Here is a 23,912-nt window from a genome sequence, read left to right as displayed (position 1 = left end):
TTCAAGAGCTTAGATGTTTGCACAATATACAATAAAATGTGCTTCTGATTTGATGTTTTGGCACTTAAAAGCTTATAGTATGAGCCTGTCCTCCAACAAAAAAACGACCATATAGGTTGTTTGTACAAGCACCTTATTACGAACTATATTTACATTTTAAAGTTAAGCAGCCTCTAGTGGGCGTAAAAATAATTACATTATTGCGTTGCGTCTGTCGTCATGAAATGACGTATAACGTCATTACCAATTAAAATGGATGTTCATTTAAATGGAATGTGTGGACTTTTAACATCGATCTCACAGTAATTCGTAAGTATTTTGCAAGGTGTACAATTCGTTCGAATGACCAAACCTAACCCCACCCCTAAACCTAACCCTCACAGAAATCATGCTACATTATGCATATATACATATATATATATATATATATATATATATATATATATATATATATATATATATATATATATATATATATATATATAGTTGAAGGTAGTCAGTGTTTACTGTATAGGATGCTTTGCATTATACCATTTTGGACATGAAGAGTTTGATATTTTGATTTGATTGAACATGAAATGTTTGTGTTAGTAGTCAAGAACCTAAAGCAACATTACCAGCACCCAGACAAACAAATTTGCCCTAAATGTAACTGTGATAAATCATGATAGACAAGACACAGGCTAAATCAGTATGCTTCCGGCTCATTGTAGCCCTAGCGATCCAGAGACTAAAACTTATCCCAGTAAGTAGCAGAACAGTATTAAAGGTCATATGTTTCATGACCCTTTTTCATTACATATTGAGCTGTTGACCACACTGACCACAAAATACAGCAATCACTGATGCAAGGCATTGCAAAATAAGCAGCCATGGGCAAAATGAGAGAATCTTCCTATTTGGGCCAAGATTGTGACATTTGTGTTTTGTGTGTATGTGTGTGTGAAAAGCAAATTAGGACTCATACTGTGTTGTATGTCAAATGTATTACTAAGAAATGTTATTTTACTAAAATTGTAAGAAAGCAGGTTTGTGTTTTATGGCAGAAACAAAAAATACAATTTCATTGAAAAGGTGCCTTAACAATGCAATGGCAACCACCACGGCACTCTCAAGTGATGGCAATGAGGTTTGCACCAACAAGCCCCACTTAAAATAATCGTTAAATGACCTCAGAAATACCCCTTAATTTTCACAGTGACAGTAGGGAAGGATTCATATGCAGGGAAAGATTGAGATATAAATCAAGATATAGAGATATAGACCAAGTCTCATGTGGATATATTTACCGTGGACTGCTGGTTGTGAACACAACTGTGAAAACACTACATAGCATCAACACGAAGCTTGTCAAGCGTGTCAAACATTTGCACCAGAGCACAAGTTGTGCTGTTAATGAATACTGTTGCTCAGGAAAAGTGTCTGAGAAGGAAAACATGACAAACAGTTTTATGTGTTAGGAGACCAACCGAGATCTCCTGAGCACTTACTATACTATTACAAATATCGCATACAGTGCATCGGATGATCGGCTTCGTAGGAATATGGGTACCGTAAGAGACTCGCGCAGGAATATGAATATCCCCAACATCAATTTGAAAAGGGTAATGCAGAATATCAGTGATGACACGTGTGTTGATGAGGCAGGTAAGGCAGCGAATCTAGAGCAGGCGGCGCACAGGAACAAAGAGCGCAGAGAAAAGCGAGCGACGTGCCACTTCGCCTTCCATTCAGCTGGAAAATTGCAGGCATCCAAATGGCTCATAATTTCAATTGCAAGGCGCACCCTAATCTTCCCTGATTCAAACATAGATTTCTGATGCTTTTGTGCGATTCATTTCATCCCAGTGTATATTTCAACCTGTGCTGGCACAAGCCAACAAAGAGGTCTGATTGTTGAGTATAATAGCAGGCTTTGTTGATGTGTTTTTTTTTTCTTTCTTGTCTTTTTCTTGTTGAATACTTCAATTTATACAGCAGACATTCAGGCTATATATCAGCGGTATATCAAGGCCGATTCATGGAGCATGACAAGCCTGCTGCTCATCACTCCCTAGACTAGATCTTCACATTTCTCTTGATCTGAGGAGCACCCTTGAAATTGGCAAATTTCAAAGCTATGGTGAAATCGGTGGCATGAACAATTAGGCATTCTGGTGACAGGAGATACGAGGACAGAAAATATGTGTTGACTCTTAAAATACCATGCTGAAATACACAGTTCTGGTTCTGGATTCTGATTGGTCAATACAGTGTTGTTGCGGGCCATGAAAATGTCTTTGCATTTGGAGATTATTATTTGCAAGAATTGGGTTATATTTCACTTATTAAGTGTTTTAGTTTGTCTTAATGTAGTAATAAGATACTAATAACAGGGTTCATAAATAAATTTTATTAGCCTTTCAATTAAAACACACATGACATGGTCTTAGAAAATGTTTCATAAAATTCCCAGTTTTTGAGATTATGTTCTGAAATTTCAAATGAAGTATTTGAAGACTGGTGGCTGTAGATTCAGTGTGTTTCTAAATGCATATCCTACAGCAACATATTTAATACATTTTAAAAATGTTTTTTTATATTGTTATTTTTGTTTTCATCTTTGAGCTTATATATCTTTATTATCATAACAGTTTGAGTAATTATGATTCCAGTAAACTTTGAAGTGTCAGCTTTGTGGACATATGTTGATTATGTATGAAAGAATTATGAGCATGTTGTGTCTGAAAATGGGGGTTAACCAGTAAGGGGTTAATGTAGTAATAAGATACTAATAACAGTCAATAATGTGCAATTACTAGAAACTAATGCTGAACCAAAATAATAAACCATAACAAAAATTATATATTTGAGCTGAGGTTCAGTGGTTTATAAATGAGCTTTGCAGGTTTGATCACATTCCTCCTCTTTGTTTCCAAATAATTTCCTTTCACTAAATCACTAAAAGCCGAAAAGCCAATTTAGATACTATAAAAACCTGGTCTCAAACTACTCAAAATTGCTTAATAGCTCTACATTCATATTCAATGCAGTGTCGTTTAATTGGACACTTGAAAAGAGCACAGAATGCAATAAAAAAATATTGAACTGATGATTATTACAAAGCATAATTGAATTAATTAAAACACATAATATTAAAATGGGCCGACCTTCATTTGGCATATAAGTCCTTAGAAGGACAGAAGATGTGTGTTCATGCTGAGTGATGTTCTAAAGCAGGGATTCCTCAGACCTTCTGTCAGCTGGAGCCCTTCGACATAAAATATTTTCTTGAAGTACCCCTTGAGATTTGATACTGGTTAAAGGTAATATTTATTCAAATTAGGTTATGTATATTCACATTAATATATATATATATATATATATATATATATATATATATATATATATATATATATATATATATATATATATATATATAAACGCACACACACACACACACACACAAATCCAGTGTTGGGAAAGTTACTCTGAAAATATTATTCAATTACTGATTAATCCTGTTAAAAGTAATCACGTTTCTGTTCTTATTACTTTATTAATAATAATAATAATAATAATAATTACATTTACAATAATAATTACTAGTTACACTACATTTTTCTGTGGCTACAACCATGAAATTTTCATAAGATCCCAGCATAAACACTCCTGATAAATGTCATTAAAGCATCAACATTCACAGAACACTGCTGTTTTTAACTAAGGCAAGCATAGGCTGCTGCGTACATGGTTTGGAATGGCAGAATGCCAGCAAATAGGGCTGCTTTTATAAATCTCTAAACAGATAACATTTCAGTTCATCGCAATCCCACAAAGCTATATATGAAGCTATCATAATGTCTACAATTCGTGTGTCATAATGAGAAGATTCATGAGCATGTAAATTTCAGCACTGAAATCAAGGTTGCTCAACACAACAAAAAACATGTGTTATAGCCTAAATAGAAATTTTGCCTATCCTTGCGTGTTAATCATTTATTTTTTTAATTTTTATATATATATATATATATATATATATATATATATATATATATATATATATATATATATATATATATATATATATATATAAATCGATATTGTTGTTTTTGTGCAACAGATGAATAAAAATTTATTTGTTTCACATATTTTATGTTTAAATATTTCTATTTCACTGTAGTCCCATGAATCATTTTACACACCCACAAGTGTCTAGCCGCCTTGTCTTTCTTGTCCCGCACCGCACTCTGTTGCAGGACTCTAATCCACTGGCACTGAAGTCGACAAGACCTGTGCTACACCCTTTTTACAATGTAGATTACTAAACAATGCATTTTGTTAGCAATGTACCGTGGCAGTAACGTATAGAGACCACGGCCTGTAACTATACTCTAATTACTATTTTTTTAATTATAAAGTGTTGTTATTCTGTTACTAGAAAAAGTAATCAGATTACAGTAATGCGATACTAAGTAATGCTTTACTGCCAAACACTGTATCTGTAAATGTAATAATTATAAATAATTTAATTGAAATGCATTGCTAAACATTTTGCCTGACTTATACATCACCTTAACAGATTGTAACTATGCTACGATTTTGAAAAATCTGATCTTTCTGCATTTCTTTACCGCATCTGTGGCTTGTGTGTGGTTGCACACAGAGCAATTTCAGAGGATAAAAACACAGCAATAGTGTTCCATCAAAAATCCTGCAGCCAGGCGACTTCCAGTGGTAATGAACTTGTCAGCCTTGTGCCTGTAGAGTTCTGAGCCTGATGTGGTTGTTATTATTCAATTCAGCGTTGTGTTCACCCTCCATTCCCTCAACCGATTTCTCAAATGCCACACCAGGCCTCTTGTTTTCCAGCAATTCCTGTTTTCTGCTTACTCCCACTAGACCCCAGGTATTTTATTGGCCCTTGTTTAAAACAAATAATGTTTGCTGTTTGCAGCACCGCTGTGAATTACCTCAAATGTTAAAGCTCCAGATAAATGTTATGGGGAATGTTATAGTTGCAGGGTTGCTCTTGAAAATGATCTACAATATTAAAGCCTTAACAATGTTGCACTAATTCAAATCAAGTGAGGCTAAAATACAAGAGGGCACTTTGTAAATTGTTTAGCCAGTCTGTAACAATACAATACAATTAAAAAGTGCAGGTTGCTTGTGATAAGCTTCATGTACTTCAATCCCTTCCTACAGAGTTCCTCTGTACCATCTGAAGATTACAGGCTGTGATGGTTTCAGATGCAGCTGTTTTCATCGAGCTTCTAAATGCTCAATTTTTACAAACAGCATCTTTCATTAAATTCACCACAGCTACAGTGGTGATTACCTTCATTATTACCCTGTATATAAGGAGATAAGGAAGCAAAATCCCCTTAAAAATCCCCTTAACAACAGCTTAGGAAAATATGCTTCCGTACAGATGTTGGTTTTGTTTTTTTCCGGACCTCAGTATGATAAAACATTGCATGTGGGCTGAGCATGTGGGATTCAGCACTCTTCTAACAAAACATTGCGGCATGTCAAGCATCAGGCATACGAGCTGTCAGTTTGGTAGCCTGCTGTATGTCAGAGATCAGAGAGAATAGAGTGAACAATTTGTGCTGTGCAATGAGCATGACTGCTGCTTCTAACAATTGTGCGAGAATCTGTTCTCAGACACTGGATGGTATGACAAAGTATCCGGCGCTTACATTGTGACTGATTTTCCACATTTATGTTTGATTATGAAATTAACATATTCAATATAGATCAGATCATGTCTATAATTGGTTTCTGATGTTTAGCAGGTGGAGCTTTTAAACGATTACTTGATAATAGGGATGGACGGTATGACGTAATATCCTGCGACATTGCAACATCAAAATCAATTTTAACTCATTTACAGTAGGGCTGTGCGATTAATCGAAATCATAATAAAATTATGATTTCAGTGTGCGCGGTTTCTAAATCGCTCCATAGCATGATTTTCCACAGCCCCGACCTTCTACATTATGCTATCCGAACTAATCAGAATGCAGCGCGCCTTAGTGGAGCAGGAGAACAGGACAGACTGGGCATTTGCCTACGTAACTCCAGTTTCACACACTCTGTCTGTGATGCGTATTTTTTTCCAGCCCATGTTAACGAATCAGAACATTCACACTGCAGGCAGTAAAATATGTGAACAGAAAAGGTTAGAAATAAAAAGGTGTGAAAAGATTTAATATCTAGCACATAAGCATAGAGAGAGTTGTGAGTGCATAAGACACAGGTTGAGCGAGAGGAGACACGTCTCTGGGGCGAGAGCAGCGTGTGTCTGAGCTTGCGCGTCTGGGTGTTGTAACAGAGAAAAGGAAATCTGCGTGCGAGCGGAGAGGTTTGCACTCGTGCATTATTTAAATGTGCTTTCGCGTTATAATAATGTGCTCTCGCTGTTGCTTCTGAACCGTGTATACATACTGTATACGTACTGCAAACAGAGCATGTGTGAACCTTGGGCTATAAATATATTGCAACACTTGAGGCACCGCTACAATGCTAAGACAAAAAAAAATTGCATGGCAAAAAAGGAAGAAAAAAAAATCCCTGGACATGTTTTTTTTTTATGTTATTATTTATTTTTTGCCATATGTCTAGACATTTTGTTTGACATCTTTACTTGGTGATTATTTTAACTTATTTCTGTCCTTTTTTTTTCATTTTTTTTTTCATATCGCACAGCCCTAATGTACAGTCACAAGTGTAGGGAAGTCAAATTAAACAATTTTTTTTAAAAACTGAAATTCATATAGCTGTAAGTTTTAATTATATAAAATATTGGCAAGTCAAAAAAAATTTAAATTTTTTTTTTTTTTTTGGGGGGGGGGTTAAGATGGATAGATAGGCAGATAGATATATTAATATTATTGTTTGTGCTGTTATCATTATTGATATTATTGTCAGTAGTTAGTTATATTTTTTTAATCCAGTGTGTAAAAAATGGCTTTTTATGTGCAGGTTTTTAATAAAATTCCAATTTAATGGATTTTCCTCCTCTAAGTGGTCTAATGGTGTTTCTGGTTGTCGTCCAAAATATGTTCACTGAGGCATAGCAGCATAATTTCAGCATTAAATGTTGGACTATATATTATAGCAAGGGCAAGGGTCTATTAGTATTACCCTCATATGATGCTGGGGGTGGGAGTCTGGCTGTCCCTGTGTTATCTCCACATTATTTTGTGATGCTCTGGATTCATTTCTTTCTTGTGAGGCAGAAGGTTCCTCCATGAAGAGTGTTGAGCACAGATAAGTGATACACTTGTTTAAATTGACTAGAACAGGTAATGAAACATGTCTCTGAGGACCTGTGTCAATTGCAATGTGTGAATCCCAGTGAAAGTAAATATGAAATCATGTCAGGTTATATTAAAATTCATTGTGCATGCCTAAGTGTGTGGGGGAGGGGTGATCTCCTTCGGAAACATGTTGCCATATTTGCAGTAAAGATGCTTATATTCGTCTAAATGGTCTTGCTTTGTTTGTTCTGTGAAACTGACTGAAATTATGCTGGCTGTTCAGCATCTCGTCAGTATTGCTTTTCAAAATGTATTATATTTGCATTGCATATAATAAAATAGCAAAGATTTAGTCCATTAAACTTGGGTCTGAGTACTTTTGACTTTGATCATAGGAATAGTTCACCCAAAATTTACTCACCCTCATGTTGTTCCAAACTTGTATACATTTATTTAAAATAAGTAATTTTAAAGAATGCTGGTAACCAAACAGTTACCAGTAGCCACTGACCTCCATAGAATTGTATTTATTTATTTATTTTTTCAAGACAATGCCTACCATTAATTCTGGTACCCAGTATTTTTCAAAATAGCTTATTTTGTGTTTAACAGAAGAAAGAAACTCAACATGAAGGTAAATGATGACAAAATGTAAATTCCTGGGTGAACTATCATTTTAAGCTTCTATCCAGAAACCCAGAAAACACCAAAGCAACCATATAGTACTGCTCTGGCACCAGCGGAAATCAGTTTTATGCCCAGTTTAGCATGAGCAAACAAGCTAGTTTGTGTGGTGCTACTGGTTTAAAAAAAAAAAAAAAACTTATTCAAGCTGCAAATCATACATGGTACTGAATACTGTTGCACATAAACATCCACCATGGCAGGCGCATTGCAACATAACAGATGGCAGGTTTTAAAAAAAAGCTCTGATTAAAAAAAAAAAAAAAAAGGTAAATTGGAGTGTCAATAATGCTAAGAGAAGGGACATGCATGCATTACAAAAAGAGGTTCTAAACATCTAACATCCTCTTTAGTGATTTCCCAGTAGTCCTCTTAATGTAGGCTGTACCCATATAGCCCATATGCTTTACTACCATATTCAACATACAGTGCTTTATTGATTATATATGGTTGAGTTTTAAAAGTATCATATGTGTTGACCTGTTTTTGTCTGCAACATAATTCTAAAAACAAACTCTGTTCACCCAATTTAAGAGTCATTTTCATGTGAGTACTTTGTTAAAATGTTAGTGGTTCTGCTATTTTTTGAGTACAGAGGGCCGGAATTTGGTCCCAAAGTTATCCGCTCATTATTGCGTTTGTTCCAGGGGGTGTGTGAGCGATCAAAGTAAGGCATGCTCAATTTCCATTTCAGTAGCTCCTGTCCTAGAAATTAGCCGGGGGTGTCCCAAATGACATGCACTGGACCCTCTGTCCATTTGTCTGCATTAAGTTTGCATGGGAATGGTCTCTTTAGTAATAAGTAGGCCAGTTTTATATTTAGTCCCGTCCTCTTGCACCTTGAAAGCTGAGTAACCTGTTCACTCACCTGGGTTAATGTTGGCTCCGTCCCTGTGCTGTGTGCAGGTGAATCTGTTTTGGTTTCTGGATGTAAGGAGAGTATTAGAGTATGTTTATAAGTCATTTAACCTATTGGTGGTGAAAGAAAATAGTGTAAATGTTTCATGTATATATGGAATACCAGAATATGCTACTGCATTTTGCAAATTTAGTGTGATAAATGAACGAGCAGTAATATCACTTCATTGGGGTTAACATCATAATAACAATATCTTATCTCATGGGTTTCTGAGAAGACCTTAACTAAAAATGCATCACAGTTGGTTCATATGACTAAAGTTTTGCTGCATTCTTCATACTGTTTCACAATAAATAACAGGCAGTATTCATTAGGATATTGTGCATAAGCAGTACACTAGTACATAGCCTTACTTTGTCCAGTAGCAATATATCACCTGCTGCCTAACGGCACGCGCCTCGTCTTTTTGAAAGATACAAGGCACAGTGGCTTCATCTGACAGGCCATTTGTGTTAGTTCAATAATAAAGTCCTCTGTGCCACCACAATGCTTCTTTCACATACAGTATCTGTGCTGACTGTTCATTGATTTTCAATACTGAATCTATTCTTTAATCTCAAATCTTGAAGAGATGATGGCACAGTTTCTGCAATAACACACTGTGCATTTAACATTTCATTTATCACTCCAAATCTAGGACTCTGTGGTAGCCGGCATAGCTTTATAGACATTTTCACCTTCACATTTCACACAACAGTAAAAATGAAAAGGATTTGTCATTAAAACCCTTACGATTTCATTAACATTTATGAAGAGCAATGATGCCGGTGGTTAGTATGTTATAGCAGGAGAAGATGCATGCCTGCAAAGTCTTGCCACAAACGCAAACAGGAACCGGCAAGGTTAGCATAGATCGCTAATCAAGTGGAATGGGTAAACAATGTCACCCATCTGCTTGTAAAATAGGAATTATTATTCACTGGCCAAACTCTGTCTAAATATTAATTGCTTCCCTAAGTGTAAAATCAATGGCAATTACACTAGCCTGAGTATTGGTAGTGCTTAGTGGTTATCTAACCTTGTGATCTCTGATTTGGAGATCCATTTTCATCATGGGAGCGTTTGACCCTCAGGTAACGTCTAGGCCTTCTGCTGTTGGTTCAGGACTTGGGAATTAAAAGAGCTCCTCATGTCGCCTTAATGAAAATGATGCCCCTAAGCGATGGACGGGCCTATTACAATAAATCCCTGTACGCACACACACACACCCACACTGTTTGGTTTCTCCTTCTCTCTCTTTGTCTTTCCCCTTGCCACTGTCTTTCACACACACACACACACACACATACACACACACACATGCACACAGGCTTGTTTTAAACCTTTAAGCCTTTTCTATCCTGTGAAGCTAAACAGTGGCTTGTGTCTCAAGTGGTTTTGTCAATACTCGGCTGAATAGAATGACAAACTGTAAGACACTTGAAAAACGGCTTGAAAAAAAATATCCACAGAGATGCAGAACACAGCGGCTACTCACTTAACACCTAAGATATACATTACTTTCCGTATATTAAAGTTAATTAACTCACAGTTAAATTCACCAAGTAAATTATATCATCATTTATTCACCTTTTTTTACATAAAATACAAAAGGAGTAATTTGGGCGATTAACAATGCTGCTCTTTTCCATATAGCACAATTTTAAGTTTGGTGTGACTGAAACATGATGCAAGTTTGAAAAGCTCAACAGTTTGAATAATTCTATGAAATGGATGTTCTCGAAATTCTCAAGCTCCTGACAGGAGGATGGATTCTGGTTGGCTCTCAATATTTTTATCGCTCATCCGCTGGGAAAATAATTTAAAAAAAATGTTCTGAAAGGGATTCCAGCAATATTGTTTCTCTGTGCCTTTATCATTGTAGTTGTGGTGTGGATTCTGTTATCCTTTAATATTCAGAATGATTTTTACAACTATGTTTATCGCTATCTTTATAGAGTTATTGTTCCTGGTGTGAACAGGCCTTTAGAATACTTTCTCACAATTCTAAATTTATATCTCACAATTATATCTCACTTTTCTTTTTTCTTTTTACAACTCGGAATTGCAAGATATAAACTTTATCTTTGTAATTGTGTGTTTATATTTAAAAATTTTGACCACAGGGTTCATGATTCTAATAAACTGTTTATATGTTTCATTCGGCTGTTTTTATATCCTGTTTTGGTCCTATATGGCGCTTGACAGATATGCATGTTATGTACCAGACACTCCTCTTTCTCCTGAAATTCATTATACTCCTTGCAAGATCTTCAGTTGACATTAATTTGATGTTTTCCATCCAAATTCTGTAACATTTGCAACATTTTGTTTGTGGCCTTTATTTACTTGCATCAACGGTATTAAACCTTGATTGACCATTGTCCAGCAGTCTATGCTTCCTTTATAGCTTCTGCTTATGTTCTGTCTGTCTGCGGTCTCTACAAGCAAGTAGAGCATGTATGCATGTATGATGTATCAACAAGCATGTATGATGTATTGCAGGGATTCTTAAAGAGCAGGTCATATGGTATTTTACAGTGTCCTAAAATTGTGTTGGAGTCCCCTACAATAGGTTTAAATGCATCAAAGGTCAGAAAGCATTGTAATTTTCTCAGAATGTACATTTAATATTAGAATAATTTGCCAATGATTAGGAAACAATTAGTCCCAAGCAAGTTCCGAGCAAACCCCTCCCTTCCACAAACCTACTCTGCTCTGATTGGTCAGCTGGCCAAGTCTGTTGTGATTGGCACAGAGAGGAGTCATTGTTAGTGAGTGCTACCATTGACAAAGCACCTTTACATAAAACAATATAGTGCTCCAATCTATGGAGCCAAAAGAGTATCAGTAAAGATAAATGCAAACACTACATTCACATATGCACACATAGGATTCATACATGTACACACATAATTCATAAATACACACACAGGATACACAAGAGGACACACAAAATTTAAAAAGCACAGAAGATTCACAAATGCTTACAAAATTCAGAAATGTACACAAAATTCAGAAATACACACACAATTCAGAAATGCAAACAACATTTACAAATCAAGATTCACTCAAGAATCAAGAATCAAGAATCAAGATTCACAAATGCACAGGACAAGATTCACAAATGTATTTCTTATGCACACACACATTTTGTGTGTGAATTTTGAGACTCCTCTGACTTGGCTCGACACACAAATGCCTTTTTTTAAACAGGCAATGATCTGCAACCAATCAGATATCTCCCTTGTTTGAGCCAATCACAAGAATGCACCCCACGTGGGGGATTGTTTACTTATAAGCCAGTCAGCGAACAACGACTCACATTCCTCAGCGAACGATTCACTTTCCTCAGCGAATAACTCTCTTACCTCACACAGCCGGCGACCCACTTTGCGCAGCCGGACACCCACTTTGCGCAGCAGGAGACTCACTTTCCGCAGCCGGAGAATCACTTTCCTCTCGCAGCGAACGACTCACTTTCCTCTTGCAGCGAACGACTCACTTTCCTCACGAGTCACGCAGCGAGCGACTCACTTTCCTCAGCGAATGACTCACTTTCCTCATGAGTCAATCAGCGAGCGACTCAATTTCCTCAGCGAACGACTTACTTTCCTCACGCAGCGAGCGACTCACTTTCCTCAGCGAACGACTCACTTTCCTCACGAGTCAAGCAGCGAGCGACTCACTTTCCTCAGCGAACGATTCACTTTCCTCACCCAGCGAAGTTGAGCGAACGATTCCTTTTCCTCACGCAGCGGCGACTCACTTTGCTCTCTCAGAGTCACTTTCCTCTCTCAGCGGACCACTGATTCTCTCTTCATGTAGGGACCGAATATTATAATTAAAGTGACTTCTATATTGCATCCAAAATAATATTTAGATATATTTAAAATATTAAAAAAGTGTAATTTTTTTTTTTTACTTTCATTAAAATATTTCAATAAAATGAAATAATTGCCTATTGCAAATTTATGAATCCATGGTTAACCTTTTTTCTGCAGTCACAGTCTGGGCTATATGTATTGAGACATTTTTAAATTTATATTTTGTAAAAAAATAATAAAAAATAAACCTGAATTGTAATCTAAACATCTGTATTTCCATACAATTTCATAAATAAGTAGGCTATAATATGCCGCACCACAGGCATATCGCGCTGTGTGAACGCGTTCATGTGATTGGCTTATAAGTAAACAACCACGTGGAGTGCGTTCTTGTGATTGGCTAAAAGAAGGGAGACATCTGATTGGTTGCTGATCATTCCATGCATTTGTGTGTCGAGCCAAGTCAGAGGAGTCTCAAAATTCACACACAAATGCAGTGAAGTTCACAGACCGCAAGCAGTTTGTAAATCAAGATATATGTGTGTGTGCATCAGAAATACATTTCTGAATCTTGTTCTGTGCATTTGTGAATCTTGAGTGCATTTGTAAATGCTGTTTGCATTTCTGAATTGTGTGTGTATTTCTGAATTTTGTGCGCATTTCTGAATTTTGTGTGCATTTGTGTATCCTGTGTGTGTATTTATGAATCATGTGTGTGCATATGTGAATGTAGTGTGTGCATTTATCTTTATTGAGACTCTTTTGGCTCCATACTAATCCGTTCTCATAATAATAACATAAAATACAACAACACTTATGCAAGGGAATCGTGCACACAGCTAAAGATTAACTTCTAAACTGTGAACACTTGATGGATACATTAGCCAAGTGCTAAAGTGACTAACTGATGAAACAATACAGTTTGTAAACCAAAACAGTACATCCTTTATTATTAAACAAAGTAATTAGAACAACATCAGTCTACAATAATAGACACATTCTTAGTAAATATTAGGTTCACAGTGAATTATCACAACTACTACAGCAAATTGTGCTTTACCTGGAAACATAAAGCTGAACTAGGTATACATAACATATTAGCACAACAACTTCAAAATGTATCAATCAGACTTACAGGTTGTGGTTCGGAGACCTTGTTAGTCCAAATTAAGAAAGAAGATTAGAGGTCGACAAAGATAAAAAAAAAAAAAAAAAAAAAAAGATTAGAGAACCAGTCCTTGTTAGAATGACATGCACGCAACAAAAGGTTTGAATTGTTTTTTCTGTGATATATATATATATATATATATATATATATATATATATATATATATATATATATATATATATACTGTTTGTGTGTGTGTGTGTGTGTGTGTTTGTGTGTCTGTGTCTGTGTTACAAAATTGTCCTATTTAAATTAAAATCCTAATTCAATGTGAAAAACGTGTTAGGTCAATCTTAAAGTAATCTAAACCGTTGTCAGTTTACTGAATATGTCCTAACGTGTAATAATGTTAATAACTACATATTTTTAATGTAATTTGGAATCAATTATGGACAACAAATTGTCCACTGTATTGATCAGTCAACATCAGTTGCAAAACATGAGTTTATCATAGAACATGTGACGGTTACGTGATGTGAGTGTTGAGCTCAGAAACCCAGTGGTGTACTTAAAGCATCTGCTAATGAAAAAGTCTGGCTTTTCGCCTGCTGGGCACTACCTTCTCTTTCTCTCTTGATGCATATGGATGCCAAGGCTCAGACTCTGCTCTGGGTTCTTTTGTGTGTGTGTGTGTATGTGTGTGTGTGTTTTGGGTCCATTATTTTTTTGGCCTGTGCCCTTCATTGTTCTGCAGAGTTTGGCAGAGGTTACATGGCACAATATGACCAGGGCGTCTGGCACCCAGAGTGAACCACCTGCATTCAACAATAGTGTTACTCTGCTGATACGGAAGGGCTGTGGTGTAGCAGTATAATATCAGAGGTGAACCCTCATTTGCAATGTTATATCCGCACTATATTTTGTATTCTGAAAGTTGACATCTGTATAGGCACATAACTTTAGTCTTGACTACAAAAATGCAATTGAACATTTCCACTTGGTATTACCAGGGAAAAACACAGATACTGTTCAGTGAACACACAATGACCTTTTGTGACAATGTGCCCCATTGGGCGAGTCTCACTCTATATGGGGTAAAGACACACAATAGAAGCCTGGCATTTATTTAACTGGTTTGAGAATACTTTTGATGAAATATAAAATACTTTTTGAAGTAGCAAAGTAAGCCTTCACAGCATATATAAGTGCTGTCAAATGGTTAATCACAATTAATCAAATACATATATTACTGTATGTAAACAGATATCAGCCTTTTTACAGTAAATTATAAAACACAAGAATGCAAAAATCATAGAATGTATACACAGGTCAAATGCTAGAAATAAGTATGTGTTATGCTCATCAAGGATGAATTTAATTCAGTAAACACAGTAATACTGTGAAATATTGTTCTGATTTAAAATAACTCTCTAAAACGCTGCTTAATATTGTTATGTAAAAAAAAAATTAAAAAAAGAAAGAAATAGAAATTATTTGCAACATTATTGTCTTTACTGACACTTTTGATTCATTTACTGTATCCTCACATAAATAAATGTACATTTCTTAAAAACTAGCAGACAAACAAACCTTACCTAACCCAAAATTTCGAACAGCAAATATGACATTTAAATAAAATCTAACCATTGTACTGCATCGCATCTTGCTTATATTTTATCTATTTAAATCCATACATTTGTCCCCTTTGTATAATTTTGTTTATGTCCCTGTGTTTAGCATCCTGTCAAGTGTTTAATGTAAAAATTGCAGTGTTTCAGGGAAGAAAAAAATAACAAATAAAAATTCCCTGCAATGCTAGCGATATGGAAAGCAAGCGAGCCACGGAGGGCTGGAAAGAAACACAAAAGCTGTGTGCAAGAGGGAGTGTGAGAGGGAGGAACAGAGCGAGCGCTGTGATAGATTGCAGAAGCGAGAAAACGAGTCACTTGAGCATAAAATTAGATTTTACAAATGTGTTGTTACCTGACAGTTATTTGACAGAGAAGATATCGCGACATTGGAACGTATATGAATATTGCTAATCATATTGAATAAATGAGAGGCTGGGGGCTTTGACTAGGAGGGATCTTAATTTATCCCTCTTTATCACTGCAGACTTAAACTTGTGCTTGATTGGTGGCTGTCATTTATATGGTAATTTGAAATGCTCTCTAACTGACTAAAATCCCAGTTTAAAAAACCCATAAAACGCTCTTCAGATAACTTCTATTGCATTGTTAGTGGGGATGGACGTTTTGGACGAGTAGAGGTTTTTCAGTAAAGCTATAAAATGCTGAGAAAGGGGCTATTTTCAATTTGAATATTAATATTGTGTAACAATAATACTTATTTGTATTTATTTATCAGAGATAAATAAAGAAACACACACACACACAAAACATAAGTCATAAATCTCATAAAAGTAACTTTTTTATGGTGTTAAAAGTTTCAGTTTGATTGTTAATATTGTGACTTTATTCATTCATTAAATTTTTATTTATTTTAATACCATCAAACATAGCACATATGGTATCAAAAAAGACAATATATTGTAAATTGTAAATAATTAAGGATACTTCTTGTATGATCTGTTCATTGCCACAATAACGTAATGTTATCTTAAATTTTATCTTTATTTGGTGCGTAGCTATGATATATGCATTATTTGTGGTTATTTTGATTATTTAATAGGCACACCATATAATTCAGTTGATTGACATTTAACTGGTAGACAGTGACACATTTTTTTCCGTGGAATAATTACACTATAAAGGAAGGAACCCGTGTCCAGAACCCAAAGTCCAGAAGAAAAAGACATTGATCAAATGTGAAACAGAAGCATGAGTCTAACTAAGCTAATAAACAGTCCTCCTCTCCTTCTGTTCTTTTCTGAGCTTTTTTTTATTGTTTTTGCAAGTAAATAAAGACAGAAATGCATTAGGCAATTTCTCATATAATCTGAAAGTCATTATGCATTATCAATCATGGCAGATCGAGTTTGAGGAATAGATTATGTCTGTTTCTGCCACTGTAATATGACTGACTTCTGCACTCGTTCATTCGAGGCAGACGCCAAGTTCTCCTCTTGTTTTCTTTGGGGAATAGACAGATGGAAGGGGATAACAGGGCAATACAGCGTCCCTTAATTGGTCAGTGTTGTGCACAATGCTGGTTGTTTGCCGTAATTGTTTAGTGTGGGCTATTGTCTGTTGCTTTCTCTTCTGCCATTGTGTGGCAGAGTACCTTCAGCTTCCAGGGAGCAGCGCTGCTATTCACAGGCATGCTGGGAAAGCGACCAGGGAAGTAGTGTGCTACAAAAGAGCTCCCTCTAGAAAAGCTCAGCCTGCATGCAGACTTCCATCCAAAACATAATGATATTGTCTCATTGTTGGGCTTTTGGCTGAGCCGTGCTTGGCTATGTGTGGCGAGTGTGTAAGCTTTCAGACTGGTACAGTATATTTGAGTACAAGGCACTGATAGACCCGAACCAGAACATAAGGTCAGTGTCAGTTGATGGCTGTAAACTTGCCTTATGCATAAATTAATTTTTTTGGGAGTCGGAACATTATGAATAACCATACAGTATGTAAAAGGAAAATACACTGCATTTTATGTCTTTTCTTCTTTTCTGTCTCTCTAGATTTTTTATTTATTTATTTATTTTCTCAGTAACACTTTATCATACCTTTGATTAACTACATCTTAATCTGTACCACTTAATCTGTACCGCTTAACAGATCATTTTTTAGAGAGATAATAAGGTAACAGAAATGCCATAATAATTATTTAACAGAAATGTCATAACACATTTCTCTATGGAGCTTCTGATTGTAGGTTATTAGTAGTAGTAGTAGTAGTAGTAGTAGTAGTATGTATTTATTTATTAGTTCACAGTTATACTATTGAAAGTCTCGGTTACGTATGTAACCCTCGTTCCCTGGAGGGAATGTAAACGTCACATCGATGGCCGACGATTTGGGACGAATTTACTTCGAGGTTACATCGTTCCCTGAAGGAGTGAATGTAAATGTCACATCGATGGCCGACGATTTGGGACGAATTTACTTCGAGGTTACATCGTTCCCTGAAGGAGGGAATGTAAACGTCACATCGATGGCCGACGATTTGGGACGAATTTACTTCGAGGTTACATTAGTCAAGTAAAGTCAAATCTGCTGTATTGTCAATTCTTCCACATGTACAGTACATACAGTACATACAGATAATTTAAATTGCGTTACTTTCAGAACCTTGGTGCAGATAACACTAACAATTGAACATAAAATACAGATAAAATATAAAGTACAACTATACAAATAGATCATGTAAAAAGAAGGATAAGTAAAGCAGCAGAAGGCACATGGCAGATAGAGTGCAAATCAGTGAAGTAAACAAACAGTGCATATATAATGATTGTACTGCAAAGAGCTTATTCATTTACATTTACATTTAATCATTTAGCAGAATCTTTTATCCAAAGCGACTTACAAATGAGAACAATAGAAGCAGTCATACAAACAAGAGAACAACAGCAGTATACAAGTGCCATGACAAGTCTCAGTTAGTCAAGCACAGAACCCGTAGCTGTGTTTGTGTGTGTGTGTGTGTGTTTCTTCTCAAGAATAGGATTGGCAAGAAAAGGTAAGTGCTAGTATTAGTTGGTCAAGTGTATTCAGACTGATTAAAGTGTCAAAAATCTCAGAGAGCAGTTGTTAATTTAAACTGACTGAAAATGTATTTGAAAAAGGTTAGTTAAATGCTGAATGAGGTAGTGAGCAGACCAATGCTGCACAAAGTGTCTGGTGCAGGTCCCAGTGTTCCAGAGGGGGGTTATGGATGGTACTGAGGTTCAAAGTTCAGTGGTGCATGGGGAAAAAGAGGGGAGGGGTGGCAAGGTCGGGAGGGAGTCTTTTTTGTCCAGATGTGTGAGTGCTGAGTGGAGGGTAGTGGTGATGGAATCATTGGTTGAGCGGTTGGACTGCGTGATAATAAAAAGGCAGCGGATGCAATGCATACCAGGTGTTCGCTGGGGAGCTGAGCCGGTGACCCTGCCCCTCTGTGATGGTACAGCAGCTGTGGTGACGGGACATGATGTCTTCGTTCCTTCCTTCAGGGAATGAGAGTTGCGTACGTAACTGAGACAATCCCTTTCAGTTGGTCAATGTCGACGTCAAGTTGGTGACCGACGAATAGTGATACTCTACCAAAGCGCCATGGATGCTGCCCATTCTAGTGCCATGTGTGAGCTTGTGCCCCTTTTGGTGTATGCCTGGGCTCGCAACAAGAACGCCACTCACCATTGTAGTAGCACTACCCAATCAGTGAGATTGGATAACACTGGAAAAACATACCCGTTCCACTTGGAACAGTGGCAATACGGAAGCCCTGTCCTTCCCGAAGGAGGTCTCTGGAGAGGCAAAGAGGTCTACCTGAGCAGCTCTGAAATGTCTCCAAATCAGCTGGACCATCCCGGGATGGAGTCGCCACTTTCCCGGTTGCATAGCTTGAGACAGCTTGTAGAATGTTTGGTTGAGCAGGCCCGGAATGTGAATGGCATGAAGTGACATTTTTGGTTTAGGCCTGAGCTCGCAACAAAAAGACCACTCACCGTTGTAGTAGCACTACCCACTCAGTGAGATTTGATAACACTGGGAAAACATGCCCATTCCACATGGAACAGGCACCATATGCACCTAAAGTGTATAATTGACCATATACACTTTAGGTGCATATGGTCAATTAATGGTGATTGAAACCCTCTTAGAAATGGCAGAAGTTTGACGGGGAAATACAGCCTCTGAGGCCTCTCAGTGCCACTACGAAGGCTATAGAATCTAGCAAATGTGTTGGGAGTCGTTCATCTTGCAACTCTACAAATATATGTCAGTGAGGCACCACAAGCCAGCACCCAGGAGGATGCAGCAATCCTAGTAGAGCGAGCTTGCAACTTGAGCGGGCAGTACACATCCTGTGCCTGATAAGCGAGGGTGATGGCATCCACAATCCAGTGCATCAGCCTTCCCCTTCTGCCATTCTCCATAACAGACAAAAAGCTGGTCTGAGGTCCTAAAACTTTGTGTCTGGTCTATGTAGAATCTCAAGGTTCAGGCGGGACAGAGTAAAGCTAGGGCTGGGCCTGCCTACTCCAAGGACAATGCTTGCAGGTTCACCACCTGATCCCTTTCAGGATGGAGGGAGACAGCCTTCTCTTCAGCCCTTGCTGCAAAAAGGAAAGCATGACCCTGATCAGATATCTCTGGGGTTCTTCTCAACAAGAAGAATGCCACTCAATGAACAGGTTCCATGGTGTAAGCGTGTCTCAAAGACGATGCTCTAGTTGAAGTGATGGTGTCCACTACCTCTTGAGGTAGGTCACCTAGAACCTCCACATCCTGTCCGGGGACCAGTCCTGAACTTTCAAGAGGTCTGGATGCGGGTGCCTCGTCTCTGAGTCAGTAGATCCTTTCTTCATAGGAATCCAGAAGGGAGGAGCTGTCGTGAGGAGCACTAGTTTGGGGAACCCGGTCCGAGTGGCCCAAAAAGGCTCCACAAGCAAAACCTGGTCCTCGTCCTCCCTGAGCTTGCACAGCATCTGTGTGAGAAGGCTCACTGGGGGAAGCACATACTTATGCAGGCCCTGCAGCCAACTGTGTGCCAATGCATGCGTGTGTCAGTGCATCTGCATCCGCATCCACATCTTGTAGGATGTTTGGTTGAGCAGGCCCGGAATGTGAATGGCACAATCTCAGAACCTTCCGACTACAAAGGAGGAGGTGGTCACGATGGGACCACAGACCACCTTGTTGGTTGATTTATGCAACGGTCACAGTATTGTCCATTCACAGACATGCTTGCCTTGTAAGCATCCTTTGAGACGGTTTAAGGCAAGGCGCACTGCTAACAATTCAAAGCAACTGATCAGATCAGTGCAGATGGGGGCCCATCTATACCTCAGACACTGCGTCCCCATTGTACTTGGCTCCCCAGCCGGTGGTGGAGGCATCAGTGTAAACCATGGCATGCCTGGAGACCTGTTCTAGGGACACTCCTGTCCAGAGAAACATAAGATATGACCATGGGTTGAAGGTTTGGTGACAGGCTGGTGTAACTTGGACACGGTGAGTGCTGCGCCCACGCCCACATTGGGTCTCAGCCATGAAGCCAGTGCTGAAGTGGTCTCATATGCAATAGCCCTAGTGGTCTAAGTGCCACTGCAGCTGCCATATGCCCCAGGAGCATCTAAAATAGTTTATTTGGGACCACCGGAATGAGTACTGCATCTTGCTAGATGCATATGGGAAAAAGCCTTTTTTCTCCTGAACTGAATACTTCTTTTAATCATGCAGTGAAACTGCACAGCCAGAAAATCCTCTTAAAAAATCACTTTACATGATGCTTAATGCAAACAGGAATTGAAAATTGTCCAGTGTCACATTCAAAAAACATGCTTCAAAAGAAAGAAGATATCAGTGTGAGATTCATTCAGAATTAATTTCACCACCAGCCCCAATGCAAATCACTGGGCTTTTCTTTAATTGTGTTTCTTTTTACAGTCTTACTTTGCAGTTTTTTAAAAACTAGTGCATAGTAAAGAGGTCTTCTAGCAGCCATATTAGTAAAGGTAGCAGCTGTAATGAGCACATGTTTTCTCTATCAGGCTACAACCCAAGAGATTAATTAGGCTGCCTTTGTAAAGCTGTTTCAAAACAGGAAACAACTTAATTGCAACTTAAACTGACTGATGTTAGAGAAAGATGTGCAAGAAATCTGAGATCAAAAGTTACAACTCAATTTACATTTAGCCCTTTAAAGACCCCGTTTAGCACAGAGCTGTACATCAGCATAAATATCCTGCACCATTAACTTGTCGTATCTGTTTATTCATAGAGATTCTCCTGATCGGAAACAAGCTTCTTCTCTGCCGTTTGATGGAAGAGTCGCAAGCGTTTTGTTTTATGGTTTGTATATCTGGAAACATCCGCATTCATTGTAAAGCTATTCGTGGGGCTTTTTTTTTTCTCCTCGCAGCAGCTGATCTACCGTTTTTATTAAATCTATTTTAGTGCTTCCGAGCAATGCACATTTTATCCTCTTAATAGTCAAATTAGTATATACTCCAGCAATTACTTAATGTACTCTAATGTGATTTCCCCACAAAACGGCAGGATTCATTTATTTTAATGCGCCAGGGCTCTTTCCAGGGAGTTTATGCATCATGTCCTTTCAGAAGTCAAGCAGCGCTGGAGTCATAAATAGTGTGCATGGCTCAATGGATGCTGTGCTGTTCTCTGGATTGTAAGCCTGTGATCTCCCCTGCAGCCTCGTACTTGAGCTGTTCTCCTCTGGGAGAATAACAGCGATCTTCAGGTTGTTCTTGACCTGTGCTGAGGTCTGCCTCAAGAACTCTTAAATATTCATGCATTCATGGATCTTCATGCTACGGATTCTAAAAGAAGGATTGAAAATGTAAAAAAGGAATGCCCCAAAAAAACCAAAAATAAATAAAAAAATAAAAAAAACAAGGGTTCTTATCTGTTTTGCATAGCATTTATCTGGTATGACTACGCACTACAAAATTCAGACGAATATATATATATATATATATATATATATATATATATATATATATATATATATATATATATATAATATTATTATTATATACTAGTTTAACACATTTTAGTTTCAGACATTATTTTGTACTCTTCTTGTGGAAAGGGCTAATAATATTTTAAATCCCAAATAACATGAACCGATAATATGTGATATTGAATTTTGTACAACCAAAAAAACTTTGCTCCTCCAATATTTCTCTCTGCTCATATGTCTTTGGCTTCGAGACTGTCATATCGCTGATATACTCTGGAAGGGTGAAGCAGGTCTAACAGCATTAATCCTCAAGGGCTGAAGATTGCTCAGCATGCTCCAGATGTTATCATTTTATTGTTTTTATAGGGTTCTATTGCACTGTAAAGTCAATAAACACAGAGTTTCCTTCTCCAGTTCTTCCATTGGTGGAATCTTGGCAGTAAAATGCATTTCTGAAAATCTCAGCAGGTTGTTATGAAATGAATTTGCCCAAATGGCTTTAAACTTTCAAAGTTCTGTGCAAAAACTCTATCCACAAGCTATAGGCCTGTGTATGAATCTATTTTGTGTTTTATTTTTTTTTATACGAGAATGAAAGGTGACCTGCAGGCCTTAAGGAGGCAAGGTACCTTTGATGAAGCCATTTACTTTTCTCTTTCTCTCTCCTCATCTCCATTATGGCCTTGAACTTTAAAAGCCTGAGCTGTGACTGTCAGACACTCTTTCTTTCTGCTGAGCAGATCGAAAAGGGTTGCTTAAGTACACAAGTGAGCTAGCCGACAGCTCTAAATGCAAAACACCTCCAGAGGTTTGGATGTGGTGCCAGGCTTTGTGTCCGGGTTCAGCGTTGGTTCATTTGACAGTGATTTTTCTTGTTTTTAGGTGGAATTTTTGAACAAATGGATGGACCCGTGGCGCTCGTCAGCTCCGAGGAACTGGCCTTTAAGTTTGCTGTTAATAATATCAACAGAAACAGGACATTATTGCCAAACACAACGTTAACGTATGACATTCAGAGGATTAATATCTATGATAGCTTTGAGGCCTCCAGAAAAGGTGAGTTGTGTGAAAATGTAAAGGTTTGTTGCTGTGTTTAGACTACAAAAAAAAAAAAAAGTTATAGTTCACCCAAAAAATAAAACTAGTTGAAAATGTAGTCCCTCTGGTTATCCATGATATATGTTAATCTGTTCAAGGGAACAGATTATAAGAAATGTAGCATTCCATCACTTGCTAACAAATGAAAAAAAAAAAAAAAAACATCACAATAATCCACAAGTATATATACATAAATTCAGTCCATCAGTTTATGTCTTTTCAAGTGCAAGGCTGTAAGTTTGTAAAAAACAAATCTGTTATTTAGGCCTTTTAACTTACACAGTCACTTCTGGACAAAACACCAACACATTTGAGTACATTTTCAGAAAATTTTCATTTTGGGGTGACCTATTCCTTTAAGTAAATGTATCCTTTAACTCTTTTACCAGTAATCAATAGCTTTTATTAACTAATATATTTCTTAGGCCAAAACCCACTTTAATGTTCTGATCACAAACATA

At 37.4% G+C, this 23,912-nt stretch overlaps 1 protein-coding gene across 1 annotated transcript in view; it reads left to right on the top strand.

Moving 5' to 3' along the window:
• LOC127974263 (glutamate receptor ionotropic, kainate 3-like) overlaps positions 1-23,912 on the top strand; it is a 168,456-nt gene that overhangs the window by 30,328 nt on the left and 114,216 nt on the right. Inside the window, exon 2 of the mRNA XM_052577437.1 lies at positions 23,236-23,409. Coding sequence (XP_052433397.1) covers positions 23,236-23,409 — 174 coding nt within the window. The remainder of the gene's footprint in view (positions 1-23,235; positions 23,410-23,912) is intronic.

This window comes from Carassius gibelio, chromosome B16, assembly GCF_023724105.1.
Source record: "Carassius gibelio isolate Cgi1373 ecotype wild population from Czech Republic chromosome B16, carGib1.2-hapl.c, whole genome shotgun sequence".
Lineage (NCBI taxonomy): Eukaryota > Metazoa > Chordata > Actinopteri > Cypriniformes > Cyprinidae > Carassius > Carassius gibelio.
This window is presented reverse-complemented; position numbering and strand designations above follow the sequence as displayed.